This window comes from Electrona antarctica (genome assembly GCF_951216825.1).
Source record: "Electrona antarctica genome assembly, chromosome: 9".
Lineage (NCBI taxonomy): Eukaryota > Metazoa > Chordata > Actinopteri > Myctophiformes > Myctophidae > Electrona > Electrona antarctica.
The window spans coordinates 55073261-55093004 of NC_136790.1; the positions used below are offsets into that span (position 1 = coordinate 55073261).

A 19744-nucleotide genomic window follows, 5' to 3' on the forward strand; every position below is an offset into this window, starting at 1 on the left:
CAAGTCCGTAGCTCTTATATATATATATATCTTATATTATCTTATTTTTTGCTGGATTCTGTTGAGCCTTTATATAACTCCAACTCTTCTGTTCTCAGGGCCAGATCGCCGACATACGCGAGGACATTAATGGGGTGAGTCAACAACATTCTGCTGTTCAGTTTTTACCAATGACTAACAACTAGTACTTCTAATACATGTGTACACATGTACGGTTAACATGTTTTAGGACTTCTAATACCGTGTACACATGTAGGTTAACATGTTTTAGTACTTCTAATACCATGTGTACACATGTACGGTTAACATGTTTTAGGACTTCTAATACCATGTGTACACATGTATGTTAACATGTTTTAGTACTTCTAATACCATATGTACACATGTAGGTTAACATGTTTTAGTACTTCTAATACCGTGTACACATGTAGGTTAACATGTTTTAGTACTTCTAATACCGTGTACACATGTATAGTTAACATGTTTTAGTACTTCTAATACCATGTGTACACATGTACGGTTAACATGTTTTAGGACTTCTAATACCATGTGTACACATGTATGTTAACATGTTTTAGTACTTCTAATACCATATGTACACATGTAGGTTAACATGTTTTAGTACTTCTAATACCATGTGTACACATGTACGGTTAACATGTTTTAGGACTTCTAATACCATGTGTACACATGTATGTTAACATGTTTTAGTACTTCTAATACCATATGTACACATGTAGGTTAACATGTTTTAGTACTTCTAATACCGTGTACACATGTAGGTTAACATGTTTTAGTACTTCTAATACCATGTGTACACATGTATGTTAACATGTTTTAGTACTTCTAATACCATATGTACACATGTACGGTTAACATGTTTTAGGACTTCTAATACCATGTGTACACATGTATGTTAACATGTTTTAGTACTTCTAATACCATATGTACACATGTAGGTTAACATGTTTTAGTACTTCTAATACCGTGTACACATGTAGGTTAACATGTTTTAGTACTTCTAATACCATATGTACACATGTAGGTTAACATGTTTTAGTACTTCTAATACCGTGTACACATGTAGGTTAACATGTTTTAGTACTTCTAATACCATATGTACACATGTAGGTTAACATGTTTTAGTACTTCTAATACCGTGTACACATGTAGGTTAACATGTTTTAGTACTTCTAATACCATATGTACACATGTAGGTTAACATGTTTTAGTACTTCTAATACCGTGTACACATGTATAGTTAACATGTTTTAGTACTTCTAATACCGTGTACACATGTATAGTTAACATGTTTTAGTACTTCTAATACCGTGTACACATGTAGGTTAACATGTTTTAGTACTTCTAATACCGTGTACACATCTATAGTTAACATGTTTTAGTACTTCTAATACCGTGTACACATGTAGGTTAACATGTTTTAGTACTTCTAATACCGTGTACACATGTATAGTTAACATGTTTTAGTACTTCTAATACCGTGTACACATGTAGGTTAACATGTTTTAGTACTTCTAATACCGTGAACACATGTAGGTTAACATGTTTTAGTACTTCTAATACCGTGTACACATCTATAGTTAACATGTTTTAGTACTTCTAATACCGTGTACACATGTAGGTTAACATGTTTTAGTACTTCTAATACCGTGTACACATCTATAGTTAACATGTTTTAGTACTTATAATACCGTGTACACATCTATAGTTAACATGTTTTAGTACTTCTAATACCGTGTACACATGTAGGTTAACATGTTTTAGTACTTCTAATACCGTGTACACATCTATAGTTAACATGTTTTAGTACTTCTAATACCGTGTACACTGTTGACAGTCTGAGTGTACCAGGAAAAATCTGTCCCCCTTTTGCGGGTTCAAGTTCGGTCGGTCACTCCTTCTGTCTGTTATAGTACGGTGCACTTGAGTTGAGTTGAATTGTTCCAGGTTCCAGGTATATTTTATGGTGAAGTCAGATCCCAGGGCAATACTGCGGCTCGCATGTAAGGCCTGGGAAAAGTACTGTACTGCTGGGTCAGAGACCACCACTCCCCCCCCTCTATACGACTCGCATAGAGAGCAGAGCCGCCCCCTGGCCATGTTGACAGGCTGAGCCTTTCAGGAATATCGGACCTCATATATACAGGGTTCAAGTTGTCCTTCCACTCCTTCTGCCTTGTGTAGTGCACCCGAATGGTTGTGAGATACAAATCTCGGTGTACTGTTTGTTCCTTAACTGTTCCCACCACGTCACTGGAGGATCCAGTGAGTGGCGTAGCGGCTGGCCGGTGAAATCAGTCAGTCAGACCCCAGGACCCTACAGCGACTCGCCTGTAAGGCCTGGGTATCTATTGAACTGCTGACGGAGAGAGAGCACCGCACTATACCCCCAGCGTCTCGCCTAAAGGATAGAGCGGCCTCTGTTATTAAGGACACCCTCAGCGGCTCGCCTGAGGAGTCCGGTCGTTGAACACAGAGGTCATAGCATCTCGCCTGTGACATGAGTTGAGAGGAAAAGCAGACTTTAGTAGATGTCTTCTCTTTGTCCTGACCGTGCATGGCAATGGAGGCAACTGACATATCGCTCACCCAAAAGTGCATGATTATACCCTGGAAACATAATAATTACAGTTACAGTTACATTTACTCACCAAAATAGACGGATACAAGACCAGGGCGTTGATTTTCCAAAAGTGAAGATTTATTATAAACTTGTAGTTGCATACAAAAATTATATAATCAATAAAAATAAGGAAAAGAAAATAGGAAAAAAAAGATTGTTTAGAAGAACTGGAGATATACGGTAGATAGAAGTAATAACTCTAAGTTTCTAAACTGGGCTATCTACTTTCTTTGAAAGGCTAAGAGCATCCTCCGGTCTTGGTACCTCTCCTCTCCCCTCCGGTCTGAAGACTGCAACACCGACCCTCTGCTCTGAGGGGTTTTATACTTTTTACTGTGTTACTGAGGGGGAGGTCACTCTTGTTTTTTGTTTTTACCATGCTTTGATATTTTTGAAGACGCCTGGCGTCAAATAACTCACTATGGCTTAGTGAGGGGAAAACAGACACGCATTCTTATGCCAACTCCTAATTATTTATGGGCCCTTACTTATCAACTAAGGAGATCTAAGGACCTTTTACCATGTCATATACAAACACACTTCCTACAAACATTACATTTTAGCATTAAAAACAAATTAAAACACAATACTGTTTCTAAGGATCTAGGGAGGCTAAAATAACATCATCCCTATTTTATATTAAAACTTGTATTTCATTTAACATGTTTAGGCTTACACCACATGTTGTCATATGAAAACATGAGCAACCTGGAATCAAACTTCTACTTAGTTAGTAGTTAGTAGTTAGTTAGTAGGCAAAAACAATTGTCCCTTCTTCAATTCAACTTGTAAACCATTACAAACAAAACGGTTACTAATCATATTATCAGATTTCAGAGGCGAAAACAAAATCAAAACACAATAAAATGAACTCATAGTGTCTGCCACATCAGCTGATCTGGGGTGAAACTAGGGGTGGGGGTGTAAATCTCTCCTAGAGACTTTGGGAAACCAGGGGAGGTCACAATAGGTCAGTCAGACAGTTTACTAATCTCCTAATATGGAGGACAACATGCACGTCTGCTGTTTCGTTCCCTTTTATCGTATGGGGTATAAAATATCTTCTCATAGTAACCATACAAACTTTAAAATAGATTTAAACAAAAACACTTTGGCGAACAACATCAATGATCTCATCGTCAACAGACAGAATCCAACTTGTTCAAAATGCGGCTGCTAGGGTTTTAACCAAAACTAAGATGAGAGATCATATTACTCCAGTTTTACACTCACTACATTGGCTCCCGGTGGTTTTTAGGATTGATTTTAAAATTATTTTACTTGTTTATAAATCCCTAAACGGTCTTGCACCCTCATACCTCCGCGAATGCCTACCCAGATACGTTCCTAACCGCCCCCTCAGGTCCTCCACTGCTGGCCTGCTTGAAGTGCCTGAAAGAATGTCTACAAAAAAGTATGGTGAGGCAGCCTTCTGCTTCTATGGGCCTACAGCCTGGAATCGACTTCCATTTCAACTTAGACACGCACCCTCTGTAGACATTTTTAAAGCTCAACTCAAGACTCACCTTTTTACTCTTGCTTTTAATTGAGTTTTAGTTTTAGTTTTAGTTGAGTTCTCTATTCTGACCTTTTGCGGTGTGCTTTGTTTCTCGTCCATCTATGTTTTTATGCTTTTTTTGTTGTTTGCTCTTTACCATTGTTTTATCCGTCTAACTGCTTGCCTGTGTTTTATTGCTATTTTTATGTACTGCCCTGTGAAGCACTTTGAGTTGCATTTATGTATGAAAGGTGCTATACAAATAAAGTTTATTATTATTATTATTATTATCACACTCATGACATCAATCACCCCTAAATCGCCGACTTCTTTGATATATCAGTGGGCCTGTTGTGGAACTTCAAAAGTCCCCGCTCCTGCTGTAGAGTCTCACAATGGGTCCACCCTGGCCGGAACGTCCGTCCTGCCCATACTCTCTTGGAGGAGACTCACGACCCCTTGGGTAAACATTATAAGCCTCGCGACCCCAATGCCTATATTCATTGCTCTGGGGCCGCCCGGTCTGCATTCTGGGGAAATTTTCCTCATACTTTGAAGACTGCGTCATATGCTGGAGAGGCGGCCCCTCCCTCAGATGAGGGTTGTCCTGAGAAGTCACCGGCCCCTGACCCTTGACCAGCGGCTGTTTTTCGCGATTCCCCTGACCTGACCCCAGCCAACTTCACTGAGGCCTACTGCCTGTCTACACATGTAGGTTAACATGTTTTAGTACTTCTAATACCGTGAACACATGTAGGTTAAAATGTTTTAGTACTTCTAATACCGTGAACACATGTAGGCTAACATGTTTTAGTACTTCTAATACCGTGTCCACATGTATGTTAACATGTTTTAGTACTTCTAATACCGTGTACACATGTATAGTTAACATGTTTTTAGTACTTCTAATACCGTGTACACATGTATAGTTAACATGTTTTAGTACTTCTAATACCGTGAACACATGTAGGTTAACATGTTTTAGTACTTCTAATACCGTGTCCACATGCAGGCTAACATGTTTTAGTACTTCTAATACCGTGTCCACATGTATGTTAACATGTTTTAGTACTTCTAATACCCTGTACACATGTTTAGTTAACATGTTTTAGTACTTCTAATACCGTGTACACATGTAGGTTAACATGTTTTAGTACTTCTAATACCGTGTACACATGTAGGTTAACATGTTTTGCCTGTCTCTGTTGAGCCTTTATAACTACAACTCATTTCAATTCATTCTGTTCACAGTTGGCGAACGACATCAAGAGCCTGCTTCGTGCAGTTGGGGTGAGTCAACAATGCTCTGCATGCTGTTCTAGTACTTCAAATACCGTGTGTACACAATTACACATGTACGGTAAAGGTTTTCTTTTTTTAACTCCAACTTCTTTCTTTTGTCTGAAGCATAACCCCCAGGGACACGGTGTCTAAACGGTGAGTCAACATGTCCTGCTGTACAGTTTGACTGAATGACATTCCAGTACTACAGAAGAAAAACAGCTTATGATTGTCCACACTAATTATCCATAATGTATAAATGATGGATAAGGGGTCAGGACAACCAGGCCTTTTCGTGGAGGGGTCTGAAAAATATATTGTACATGGTTTGTTGAACTCCCTCTGGTGTTGTGGGTGTGGACTTCGTTAACATTAAGGAAGTATTTACATGGGTATCTTAGTGAAGTATTTAGACAGGTACATGGGTATCTTAGTGAAGTATTTAGACAGGTACATGGGTATCTGTCTAAATACTTCCTTAATGTCAACGAAGTCCACAGATATCTAGTTGTATTATCACTAGTCTTTATTTGTGTCTAAAACACTTTGAATTGTCTTTGTGTACCAATACATGATATAGATATAGATACCTTTATTTGCCCATTCTGGACGGGAACCCCTTTTGGTGTTAACTAAGCATTATGTTATACTGTAGCTATTGAAAAATAGCAGATCTACAAGCTCATAGCGCGCCACCGAGTGGCGCGCTATGAGCTTGTAGATCTGCTATTTTTTTAAATATCGTGAAAATGAGGCACAAATCTTTGAATATATATTCTTTCAGAAGACTTTTTTTTTTTTTTTGACGTCAGGCGTCATGGGTTAACCCACGGGGGGAAATCAGTCGCCCTGAGTCAGCACAGCAGTTAAGGTTACAACATACAAGTAAGGATAAAAAGTACTGTAGTATACAGAAGAAAAGAAGGCAGGAGGAAAAAACAAGGTGCATCAAGAAACAATAATAATAAAAGTAATAAACAGGGCAAACAAGGATATTAAACAAGAACACATGTAAATACAGTGTATTACTGCATCTCATCATAAGAAAAACAACAATGAACAAACCATGAACCAAAGCCATATAGTGTGTGTAGATATCTAGTTGTATTCTTTATTTCTCTTTAAATGCATTATGTGTCTAAAACACTTTGAATTGTCTTTGTGTATCAATAGATGAACAAAGCCATAGTGAGTCCTGACCTGCGCTGACCCCATGAGACCCCTAGTGGACACCAACCAGATGACCACGAGGGACGAGGAGGATGGATTACAGTGATAACTGAATTCATCTAAACGTTATCGTCAGTGTTCTGTCAGGACAGCTCAATAAATGAGAAATAAGTTCAGTTTGTTTTGCACTGCATTCTTGTCCTGTTTTGCACCTATCTGTCCTATAATGCTGTATAACTGCACTCTGGACAAAATGTATAGGATAAAGTAATTAATGTATATGTTCTGTATTAATAATCAAAATCTACAAAGTACAAGTACAAACTATAAAGTTTTCAAATAAATGTAGTGGAGTAAAAGTACAATATTCGCCTATGATAGTGGAGTAGAAGTAAAAGTATAGGCCTACTGATATGTGATGTATACTCAAGAAAAGTACAAATACCTCAAATTTTTACTTGTACAGTACTTAAGTAAAATGTACTTATATAGTTACTTTAGACCAGTGGTTCCAAATTGGGGTCTGGGGACCCCCAGGGGTCCTTGAGGGAGTTCCAGGGGTTCAGCTAAATGATAGTTTGGAACCAAATGGACCTTTATGGGTCTGTAACTCTGAGAGTGTACAAATGGAACCAAATGGACCCTTACGGGTCTGTAACTCTGAGAGTGTACAAATGGAACCAAATGGAACCTTACGGGTCTGTAACTCTGAGAGTGTACAAATGGAACCAAATGGACCCTTACGGGTCTGTAACTCTGAGAGTGTAAATGGAACCAAATGGACCAGGGTTGAACTTGACAGTTCATGGCACCTCCACACAGACAGACTGCCTAGAACACCTCCACCTCCACACAGACAGACTGCCTAGAACACCTCCTCCTCCACACAGACAGACTGCCTAGAACACCTCCTCCTCCACACAGACAGACTGCCTAGAACACCTCCACCTCCACACAGACAGACTGCCTAGAACACCTCCTCCTCCACACAGACAGACCGCCTAGAACACCTCCTCCTCCACACAGACAGACTGCCTAGAACACCTCCTCCTCCACACAGACAGACTGCCTAGAACACCTCCTCCTCCACACAGACAGACTGCCTAGAACACCTCCTCCACACAGACAGACTGCCTAGAACACCTCCTCCTCCACACAGACAGACTGCTATAGAACACCTCCTCCTCCACACAGACAGACTGCCTAGAACACCTCCACCTCCACACAGACAGACTGCCTAGAACACCTCCTCCTCCACACAGACAGACTGCCTAGAACAGCCGGAAACAGAGCAGCATTTGGCAAGTATTGTTAGGACACTCATGGTCAGTTTATGCACATGGCCCGGGCTTCCAAACATCAGTATGGTGAATCTACAGCGATACCCCAGGTTTGTTATGATTCCAAGTAATGGTTGCTACTTGGAATGTTTATCTTGGACACACACACACACACACACACACACACACACACACACACACACACACACACACACACACACACACACACACACACACACACACACACACACACACACACACACACACACACACACACACACACACACACACACACACACACACACACACACACACACACACACACACACACACACACACACACTAGTGCTACAAGACAGTGTCATGCTCATCCTTATTTGTGCTACTCGTGCGTGTGTCGTCCACTTCCTCCTTTCCCTTCCGGAGTGGACAGACACTTCCCTTCCAGAGACAGAGGAGGGACAGACACTCCTTGTCCTTCCAGAGACAGAGGAGTGGACAGACAACGCCGTTGAACACGTGCAACACGGTGCAGAGCGGCAGACCGTACGTCGAGGAGAAGGCCTCGCCCGCGGTGACCTGAAGCAGCGACAGCAGCAGCACGGGAGCCCAGCAGATGAGATGGCCGAAGGTCACGGGCCATAAAACCGGCGACTCTCTCTCCGGAGGAGTCTCCACGACGTCGTTCCGTCCGCCGCACTTTACCGAGCGGCTCGCCACGATGACGAGGACGGGAAACGCCAGTCCAAAGAGGACGCGGGAAACCGCCACCGCTGTCGTTCTCTCCACCGCCACGGCAGACGGGCTTCGCTTCGTGAAGTAGTCGTAACTCTCGGCGCAAAACACGGTTCCGTTCCTCTCGGGGTTTTCCTGCAGCTCCATGGACAGCAAGGAGGGCGTGGCTAAGACGGCTCCCAGGAACCAGCTGAGGAGGACCGGGAACAGCACGTTCCCGGGGAGGCATTTCTTGGGGACACGCCGCGCCGCGTGCCAGAAGGTCACGATGAGCACGGCGGAGAACATGTCGACGAACGTGGCGTAGGAGGCCAGCTTGCACGCGGCGGCGCCGGACTCCCAGGAGAAGCGGCGGAGCGCGCTGAGCAGGGACAAGGGGAGGAAGAGGCAGCGGGCGAGGTGCGTGGCGGCCAGCCCGAGGATCTGGGCCTGTCCGGCGGGCGGTCTCTTCTCCTTCCTGCGTCCGAAAAGGGCCGCCGCGATCACCGCCAGGTTGAGCGGCAGCCCGAGCAGAGCCACGGAGTACGCCGACACGTACAGGAGTCTGAGCGACGTGACCACGAGCGGATCGTTGGATCCGATCGGTTGGTCGTCCTTGATCCACAGGTGGTCAGGAGGAAGGCTGTAGTCGTAGTCTGGAGTGGGCGTGGTGTCCGCCATGTTGTCTGGAGTGGGCGTGGTGTCCGCCATGTTGTCCGTGACCTGGACGAAGGAAGAACATATATGTTTTATATATGGGTGCTACAAATGTAAGGACTCGTACAAAGCAGAGCCACAATTCACTTTTTATAGAGGGTATGCGTGTGACATCATCATCAAACCAGGAAGTTATGCAGGAACGCCTACTGAGTGGCAAAAAACTACTTTCTGGCCTTGACAGCCCATACATCCACACAGAAAAGTCTTATCTGATTGCATTAAACAACATTAAACAATGTTAAACTCACTTTGCCTGTTGCTTTGCCACTCGATTTGCCACTCGATGTGCCATTCACTTTAAGCATGCGCATACTCTCTATTCTGGTCAGGAATATAGCTTGTCTAAAAATCTGTAGTTAGATTAATCAGCATCGGTTCGATTAATCAATCAGACCGATTAATCAATCGGTCTTTACAGATAAACAAGCCCAAAGTAACAGCTTGAACAGATCTACAAGCTCACAACATTAAATATAAAGGTATTTAAGTTAAATCTGACTTGCCTAAGCATGCAGTGCAGACACCCTGTTACATGTATCTTATAGAATGGACAAAATTATAATTTTTCAATACAGAATGAGATCATATGGACAATCGGTAATATCGGTTATCGGCCATAACAGCAATTCATTATATCGGATATCGTATTGTTTTTATACTGTGCTGAATAAATACATACTAAAATACTAAATACTATGACCTCAGATTGGATGTCAGTTTAACCCATTTTGGGCGGGAACCGGGAACCCCTTTTGGTGTTAGCATTATGTTATGCTTTAGCTATTGAAAAATAGCAGATCTACAAGCTCATAGCGCGCCACCGAGTGGCACGCTACGAGCTTGTACAGTAGGTCTGCTATTTTTGAAAAATCGAAGAACCACTGACATAGAAACATAGCTTTTTCTGTCAGGATGTAGAAGACATTTTTAGAATCTGATCTCAGGTCAAAATGGGTTAACATTGGTTTCCAGGCTGTTCCACTGTGTGGCTCCTCTAGACATGAATAAGCCTTTTGACCACTTTACTTTTAAATGACCGATATATCCTTTTAAGGCCAATATCGGCCGATACCGATGTGTTTGACGATTAATCTCCCATCACTACTCCTTGTGGAACTCCACATTCCATGATGTTTGGGTCAGATAAAACGCCATTCACCCTCTACCCTTTGTCCGCCCCGTCAGATATGATCTGAACACTTTACATGTTGGCCTGTCTGTCTCCAGGGCATCAAGCTTGCTCAGTAACCTACAGTCATGGTTCATTGATTGATTGATTGATTGATTGATTGATTGAAATATTTATTAACAGTTTGCAGAATTACAGTACATTTCAAGCACAAACTCAATACAAAGACTGTTAAAACTGTTTAAGTGCCAGGGACGTTAAGACGAGCTGAATCTAATTATGCACTGATTGCCAGGGACGTTAAGACGAGTTTAAAAAACAAAATATATATATATATATATTATATATATATATATATTTGTATGCATATTTTTAAAAGTCCTCTAATCTGGTGTGCAGGTGATGACATGCACATGACATGCACAATAGAATTACATTTTCTTTCTTTTATCCCATTATAAAATGGGCTAAAATGGCACCCAGGACCAGTTGAGTTGCTGGCCAATATTGATGACATCAGGGATCTCCATATATGGGCTTAACTGCGACAGCAGGTCACATTTACTATATATATACATCCCTGATGATGTCATGTGATGTCACAATGACCTGGGCACCATATATGGGGGCTGATGTCACGTGATGTCACGATGACCTCAGGGCTTACCTGGGGCGAGTGACGGGGATTTTAGTTAGATGTCGTGACAGAGTTACAGAATTACATATAATTTTTGGGGTCCTTGACATGAAATATTGAGAACCACTGATATAGAAACATGAGGTTTTTCAGAAAATTTGATTTAGAAGACATTTTTTTAATTTCGACGTCAGGCCTAAATGGGTTAATAATTAGCCACACATTATCATTGGTGTTATACAACTTGGAGGTATTTGTAATTTACTCGAGTAAGTCAAATTTTCAGTACTGCTACTTCTACTCTATACATTTCAGAGGCATAATATTGTAGGCTACTTTTACTCCACTACATTCATTTGAAAAGTTTAGTTACATTGTAGATTATGCGGTGTGACGCATTGTGAGCTTGTAGATCTGCTATTTTATTTCAAAAGATATTTAAACATTTGGAAACCTGAAATGGGACATTCTGCACAATGACTACTTTCTACTTTTGATACCAACACTTTTGTACTTTTACTCATAAAGTACATTTTGTAGTCCGGGCTTTTTTTTTTTTTTTTTTTACAGTTGTAACAGAGTATATCTATCAGAGTACTTTTACTTAACGCAGCCCAGCAGAACCGTAGTAACCATAGGATTAACCCATTTAGGCCTGACGTCGACATTTAAAAAGATTCTTCTAAATCCTTTCTGAAATATATATATATAAAATATAAAATAGCAGACCTACAAGCTTGTATCGCGCCACTCGGTGGCGCGCTATGAGCTTGTAGATCTGCTATTTTTCAATAGCTAAATTATACCATAATGTTTAAAACACCAAAAGGGGTTCCCGCCCTTTTGGACTGAGGTCGATTTTTCTGAAAAACCTATGTTTCTATATGTCAGTGGTGCTTTTTCATGTCAAGGACCCCCAGAATTATCTCTATTGGGCCACGGACCCCCATCTCAAAATATGTAGTTCCAGGGACACCCTCAGAAGCAAATATTTTAGTTAAAAATGTTCGCTCTGAAATATATATATATTCAATGATTTGCACCACATTTTAACGACTTTTCAAAAATAGCAGACCTACAAGTTTGTAGCTTGTAGATCTGCTATTTATTATCTGGCAAAACGGAAAGTAAAACATTTGAGTACTTTTTTCCATCACTGTGTATTTACTAGGGATGTCCCGATACTCTTTTTTCGTTTCCGATCCGATTCCGATCCAACAATTTCTGTGTTAGCCGATACCGATACCAGAGTGCTTTTAAAAAGTAACTTAGGTTCAACCTTTTTTAACCAAGTACCACCTCAGAAAACATGTCCAGCATTAATCTTAAAATACAATGTTAATATTCAGCTATATCACACAGGAGGCAAATGTATTCCTAATAAGGATTTATTTTTTCCACAGATGTGAGCTACAATTATGCTACCATCATGCTGTGCAAAACTGGCACTTTAACTCTCTCACTTTCTCACACACACACACTCACACACCCCAAGTAAAGAAAAAGTACAGTAACACACTAACACTGCAAACACAAGTCAAATTAATAAAAGCACTGTAAGTACACACACACACAGTGAGAAGTTGAGTTATTTTTTTTAAGACAATGTATAAAGTATGAACTAAAGCACTAGGCCTACTTCAAGTAGGCTTGCACATCCAAGAGCAATGGCAAGTTCTTCTTCAAAAAGATGAGCATTTCTGCTCTCTCTCCATCTAGCCTGTTTCTCTTCGCATCAATAATGTTGGAGGCTACACTGAACAGTCTCTCACTATCTACACTGGTAGATGGAGCACAGAGGAATTTTGCAGCAGTGGCAGCCAGGGTGGGAAACTGTGATTTGTTGTCGCTCCAATACTGGAATGGGCTTTCTTCTCGTGGGATGGTTTTCTGTGACAAATATGTGTGCATTTGAACCTGGGAGCTTGTGCTACTTGCCCCACCTGCCTCCCCATCCCCCTGCTCCTGGAGGATTTCCTCAAATACCCCCTTCAAAATGCTCTGCCTGCCACTGCTGCTTGCATTAGCCTGTGCTTCCACACGTGGGGCCTTCTTTGCTGGCGACTCTGCTGCCTCAGTTGTGCGCCTCAAAGACTGCTCCATCTTCTCCATCTCTTTGGTCAGAGCATCCTTTGCATGCTTGACGCTGTCTGCAGTTGTGAAGTATCTGAAATTACAATGAGAGAAAATAAGTGTACACTCCAAAACAAACAACCTTTATTTTATTCTGTCCAGGAGGGGGCACTCTTCATTTTCTTTTGAAAATAGCTGATCTACAAGCTCACAAAGAGCACTATTTTCAACAGATTACCTTTGGGGGAAAAAAACATAATGGGGGTTGCTGGCAAACTTCTTTTCAACAGCCAAATACATATTTGATTATTTGGTTACTTATTCATTAAATGAAAAGTTTGAGAACCACTGGTATGGCCCGGGGAATTATATTATGTGTGCAATTAAGATTAAAAATGCCATTACAATGTGTTAAATAAATAATATAGTTTACATACAGATTTGGACTATTACATGATTGTTGGACAATGGACATACCTGTCTTTGAAACGTGCATCCAATAGTGTGGCAACTGCATACAAGGGCTGCTTTTCGACGTGTCCAAATCTCTTGTTGACAGCCTCTAGGAGGATGGTCTTCATCGTTTTTATACCCGTGTCCTCTTTGTTCTCCTTGGCAATGGCAAGCAGCCGTTTTAGCACGGTGACGGAGGGGATAACTTCAGCTGCAGATGAGGTGGAGAAGCTATTCTGTTTGGTCAGTTCTTCAAATGGTTGCAAAGCGACCACGATTTTCTCCAGCAAAGCCCATTGGCTGACTGTAAGGTTCACTGGCAGATCGTATATATGAAGAAATGGATCTCTTCTGCTCCAACATACTCTCGACCATATAGAACGTACTGTTACACCTCGTTGTCACGTCTTGTTGCAGGCGTTTTGTGGTCATTCCGAGGTCTGACTGGACCGATTCCAAACGCGATGTCGCCAGTGGAGAGTGTTTGAAATGCCCAATTATTTTTCTTGCATTAGAAAGCGCATCTTTAACACTTTTCTGTGATAGCACTGCCTCGTTCACCACGAGTTGCAACGAGTGTGCAAAACATCCCAAACTCGCCACCTTCATCTCCTGCTCCATTGCTTTCTTCATGTTGGTTGCGTTATCGCGTAGAATGACGTGAGACCACACACATAGTGCTCAGACCCAGCCAGCCAGCCAGCCAGCAAGCCACACACATAGTGCTCAGACCCAGCCAGCCACACACATAGTGCTCAGACCCAGCCAGCCAGCCAGCAAGCCACACACATATAGTGCTCAGACCCAGCCAGCCAGCCAGCAATCCACACACACATAGTGCTCAGACCCAGCCAGCCAGCCAGCAAGCCACACACATAGTGCTCAGACCCAGCCAGCCAGCAATCCACACACATAGTGCTCAGACCCAGCCAGCCACACACATAGCTCCGTAAGGGAGTGGTTGCACCACTCAAAAAATCTTCAAAAAACTGAAGAGGCTACTGGAGATTGGAGAACCTGATTTGGACATGATCTGATGCAGGACAATGTCACTATGACAGAAAGAGAAGATGGGTCTGGCCACATTCATTCACCCCATAATCTCAGTGGAAATTGGGGAATATGTTGTGAAATAAAAAGTCAGAAAACTGGAATTTGGGAAAATGCCTTATTTTTAATTTCCCCATGCCCACACATCTGTGGTCTCTCTCTCTCTCTCTCTCTCCCCCCCCCCCCCCCCCCCTCTCTGAACAGAACTATAACGACAAGTTGCGATGCGGCCCCTCCCCCTTCACACACGCACACACACACACACACACACATACACACACGACTTTGTCCCTATAATGTGCGTAGGCTACTGGCACCGTTCCTCATATCACGCAAGAGACGCCAGTCACGCCACACACCAGTATAGAAGAGAGATAGACTTGTGACTTACTCACTTAATGTTGTAACACTTGTGGAGGCTATATTGTCTTCCATGTAAAATATTTCGATGCGATGTTAAACTCTGCATGGCTCATTTCCATGCGTCACAGTCAGGGACCCTGCTGACGATTTGGTGGTCCACTGCCTGGTTACCCTTCTACTGCATATAACAGCGCTGCATGATCTCCTGCAGATCGGCTATTTTGCCGTTTGTGAGGACGCACACATGGGCGCGCGTTATTACGCGGCGGAGCCGCGGAGAAAATTGTTATTATGATAGCCGGCTTGGCTTTTTTGGCACATTTTATGCCCCCCTCGGCGTGCGTATTGTGCGTGCGTGAGAAATGAGAGGTGTGGCGTGGTGCGTGGTAAAAGGTCAAATTGCGTGACTCTCACTCTCAAAGCGTGAGACTTGGCAGCCCTGTTCGCCAGTATGTGACCCACCGAATTCACTAGCGTGTAGTACAACACTTTTAAGCTCAAATGTCGAGCTGTCCACCCAGTGTGCTGTTAAACTTATCATAGACAGTGGGCTCACACCCGAGCTCCAAATGTCGGTTGTGAAGCTTAAGAACTGTGCGTTGTTTATCTTCTCTTTAACACACTTCATCACGGTATCATGCAGCCTAGGGAGGGCTTTTTCTGTTATATAATGTCGACTTGGCAAACTGTAGCGTGGCTCCAAATGTTCGATTAAACGGCGAAAGCCAATGTTTTCAACGACTTGAAGGGGCTGGTCATCTAGAACAATGAATTCCACAAGTTTATCCGTTATTTGTGTTGCTTTTGGGCTGTCTATGGGCAGCTTCTCCCGTCGTTGAAATGACAATAACAAACTCTGTTGTACTCCTGGGTCATTGTTGTTTTTCTTACTTGATTCGAGGTACACGGCGTGATTTACCGGATGCTTCCTCAAATGTTTGATGAGGTTGCTGGTGTTAAATGTTGCGATCTTTGTGCCTCCCCTGCGAACATTCTTCTTGCACACCGTGCACGTAGCTGTTGTGCTCGTAGGACTTTCCAATATAAAATGTTGCCAAATGACCGACATGTTGCAACTTTCAAATTGCAACAAACAAATTAAACAATCACTATACAGGCTGCACCGTGACGTGAACGCTTGCTGCTCTTCCTATAGTCCCTCCCTGCACGTTTTAATATTTCTGAGTGTAAATATTTCTCAATAAGGATTAGCCACTGTTGTAGATTAAATAATCTTCCAAAGATGAAGGAATGACAAAGTTCTTCAGGGTGAAGTATTGATAATTTATTAAGAAGATTCAGCAGAGTAACAACATACAGAGAGTGAGGAACAGACCTCCTTGCCTGTTCCAGCAGCCCCTCCGCAAGCCTCCCCAACCCCATTCTCAGTCAGTCCTTATAGTCTTAACAGAGATGCTATACTGAATGTCCATATACGGATCTGCGCTAAACATAAGGGCGACACACAAATAAGTATACCTTTGCTGACAGCGTGGAGGAGTCAAGTCAGCTGTTAGATTGACAGCTGCATGAATTAGACTGAGCACATTGGTGAGCAAAGAGACTTAATGGAAGGAAGATAAATACACAATAATGCATATATTTGGCACTGTAGTTGGCATTCTAAAATTCCCATCACACACACACATTATACAAATAAATTAGCGGTTGTTGTTCTTACCTGTTTTCCAGCAGAATAAATTACTACAGCAAAGGGCGGTCCAGAGAATGCATATCGTGTGCAGACAGAGTAACTGCAGTAAGCTGAGACTAGAGAGTGCACATATACATAGCGACAGGCCCAAACTTGCGATGTTATGGGCAGACCAGAGCAGACCAGAAGCAGTGGTTCTCAACCAGTGGTCCGGGGACCACCAGTGGACCTCGAGGAGGTTCCAGGTGGTCCCCAAGCTAAATGGAGAGTTGGTAAGCAACTGGATAGATCTTTAACTCTTGAGGATGTAAAATGAAACCAAATGGACCCGTTAGCCCCTCCTATATACAGCTTTATTGTCCTGAACTCTTGTCACATTTGCCATTGACAATGAAAGGAGAATTTTCGTCATATTATGTGTCTGAACAAATCAGCTTTTTGTGGAAACAAACATTAAATGCAAGTTTATTTAGTGTCCCCGAAGGGCAAATTGGATTGCAGCATATAGACAGTACATTAAACAATGAAACAGAACAAATAAAACATAAACGGTTCACATAGCAGTTATACCAAAGTACAAATAACCATTATAAGTGCTATGCGATATGTGCACGTTGGCCATAGAAAGTGCGTGTGCAAAGAAACGAGATCAATACAGTAAATAAAGTGCTTATCATAAGGTTATCTCCTTGATCACAGCAGCATTCAGTGTGCAAATAGAGACAGGGACAAAGGAATGTTTGTGCCTGTTTTTTGTGGCAAAATAAGGGGCTCGCAAGCGAAGGCCGGATGGGAGAAGGATGTACTCAGGGCCGGATCTACCATGGGTACTTTGGGCAGGGGCCCTTGGGCACCAGGGGCCCCTCAAAAAAGTTGATTTTATTTTTTGGGGCACGGTGGCACAGTTGGTAGTACTGTTGCCTCACAGCTAGAAGGTCCTGGGTTCGATTCCCGCTCGGGACGCTGTGGGTGCTGGCGGCATGTTTCCTCCTCCGCGTCATCAGTGCCCATACCCGATGCGGGGTTGGCGAAAGGGCCTTTCTGTGTGGAGTTTGCATGTTCTCCTCGTGTCCTATAGGGTAGGTACCCTCACAAAAAACATGCAGTAATCGTAATCCTGGTCTCTAAACTGCCTCCCCCTGGCCAGCCGGGGCGCCTGATGGAGGGGAAAGGAACTGGTTGGAATAACGTGTTCCTTCCACGCGCTACGTGACGTCCAACCAGGGAAACTCCCCCCTGTAAGGTGTAAAGGAGCAACTTGGACACTCAGGCATGAAGGAAGCATGAGTTCAAGTCCGTTGCTCTCCCCATGTCCCCCATATATGGGGACTAGGTTGGCGGAGGGTGTGTAGAGCCCAGGATCACATTAGATCATTGACACAGGGGTGAAAAATGTGTTACAAAATCGTGGGATAAAAATCCCTGCTAATCCGAATGAAATAAATGGTGTCTAAAAAGATTAGTGTTTTATTGTTGGTGAGAAGGGCAGCTGAAAAGTGCAATTGTGTGTAAAGCAGCAACATTGCCCTAGATTGGCTGTCACTCTGGGGGGGGGGGGGGGGGGGGGGGGGTAGGCGACCGGAAATAGGCCAATATAACGGCATAAAACTGCCCCAAAACGGCTCCAAAACAGCAAAAATGTTGCACGCGCGTGAAGGGGGGCCCTTCGAGCTTCAGTGCCAAGGGGCCCTCAGAGGTGTTAATCCGGCCCTGCTGTACTCTCCGTGTAGAGGGTGATCAGCATCAGAAGGATGTACTCTCCGTGTAGAGGGTGATCAGCATCAGAAGGATGTACTCTCCGTGTAGAGGGTGATGAGCATCAGAAGGATGTACTCTCCGTGTAGAGGGTGATCAGCATCAGAAGGATGTACTCTCCGTGTAGAGGGTGATCAGCATCAGAAGGATGTACTCTCCGTGTAGAGGGTGATGAGCATCAGAAGGATGTACTCTCCGTGTAGAGGGTGATGAGCATCAGAAGGATGTACTCTCCGTGTAGAGGGTGATGAGCATCAGAAGGATGTACTCTCCGTGTAGAGGGTGATGAGCATCAGAAGGATGTACTCTCCGTGTAGAGGGTGATGAGCATCAGAAGGATGTACTCTCCGTGTAGAGGGTGATCAGCATCAGAAGGATGTACTCTCCGTGTAGAGGGTGATCAGCATCAGAAGGATGTACTCTCCGTGTAGAGGGTGATCAGCATCAGAAGGATGTACTCTCCGTGTAGAGGGTGATCAGCATCAGAAGGATGTACTCTCCGTGTAGAGGGTGATCAGCATCAGAAGGATGTACTCTCCGTGTAGAGGGTGATGAGCATCAGAAGGATGTACTCTCCGTGTAGAGGGTGATCAGCATCAGAAGGATGTACTCTCCGTGTAGAGGGTGATCAGCATCAGAAGGATGTACTCTCCGTGTAGAGGGTGATCAGCATCAGAAGGATGTACTCTCCGTGTAGAGGGTGATCAGCATCAGAAGGATGTACTCTCCGTGTAGAGGGTGAGCAGCATCAGAAGGATGTACTCTCCGTGTAGAGGGTGATCAGCATCAGAAGGATGTACTCTCCGTGTAGAGGGTGAGCAGCATCAGAAGGATGTACTCTCCGTGTAGAGGGTGATCAGCATCAGAAGGATGTACTCTCCGTGTAGAGGGTGATCAGCATCAGAAGGATGTACTCTCCGTGTAGAGGGTGAGCAGCATCAGATCGGATACACAGGGCTTTGTTAAGCACCTGTTTCTTAAAGATATGGTCTAGGCTGTTCATTTGTGAGCCAATTATCTTAGAGGCCACTTTTACAATTTTCCCTTTAGGAGTTATTGTCTCTGATGCAGAGATTAACATACCACTCAAATGGGTCTGAGAGGCTAAATGTCATCACATGGTGGTCCGTGGCTCAAATGGGTCTGAGAGGCTAAATGTCATCACATGGTGGTCCGTGGCTCAGATGGGTCTGAGAGGCTCAAGGTTTATTAAACTAGGGTGACGTCCAGTTGATTCTCCTCGTAGAGAACGATGACACCAGGGAGGGAAGTATCACTCAAGGTTTATTAAACTATTATGGGATGTTGGCGTCACAACAGATG

At 43.2% G+C, this 19744-nt stretch overlaps 1 protein-coding gene across 1 annotated transcript; it reads right to left on the minus strand.

Moving 5' to 3' along the window:
• Positions 1-7824: 7824 nt before the first annotated feature.
• Positions 7825-16800, minus strand: LOC306929459 (chemerin-like receptor 1). The gene is made up of 2 exons (XM_079510003.1): positions 16694-16800; positions 7825-9310 (listed from the first exon to the last, which is right to left on the minus strand). Exon 2 carries the CDS (start codon positions 9296-9298, stop codon positions 8222-8224), a length of 1077 nt encoding a protein of 358 aa, XP_079366129.1. The 5' UTR covers positions 9299-9310; positions 16694-16800; the 3' UTR covers positions 7825-8221.
• Positions 16801-19744: the final 2944 nt, after the last annotated feature.

Coding starts and splice junctions, on each gene's coding strand:
- LOC306929459 (XM_079510003.1), bottom strand. CDS start 9,298: ATGGCGGACACCACGCCCACTCCAGACAACATGGCGGACACCACGCCC.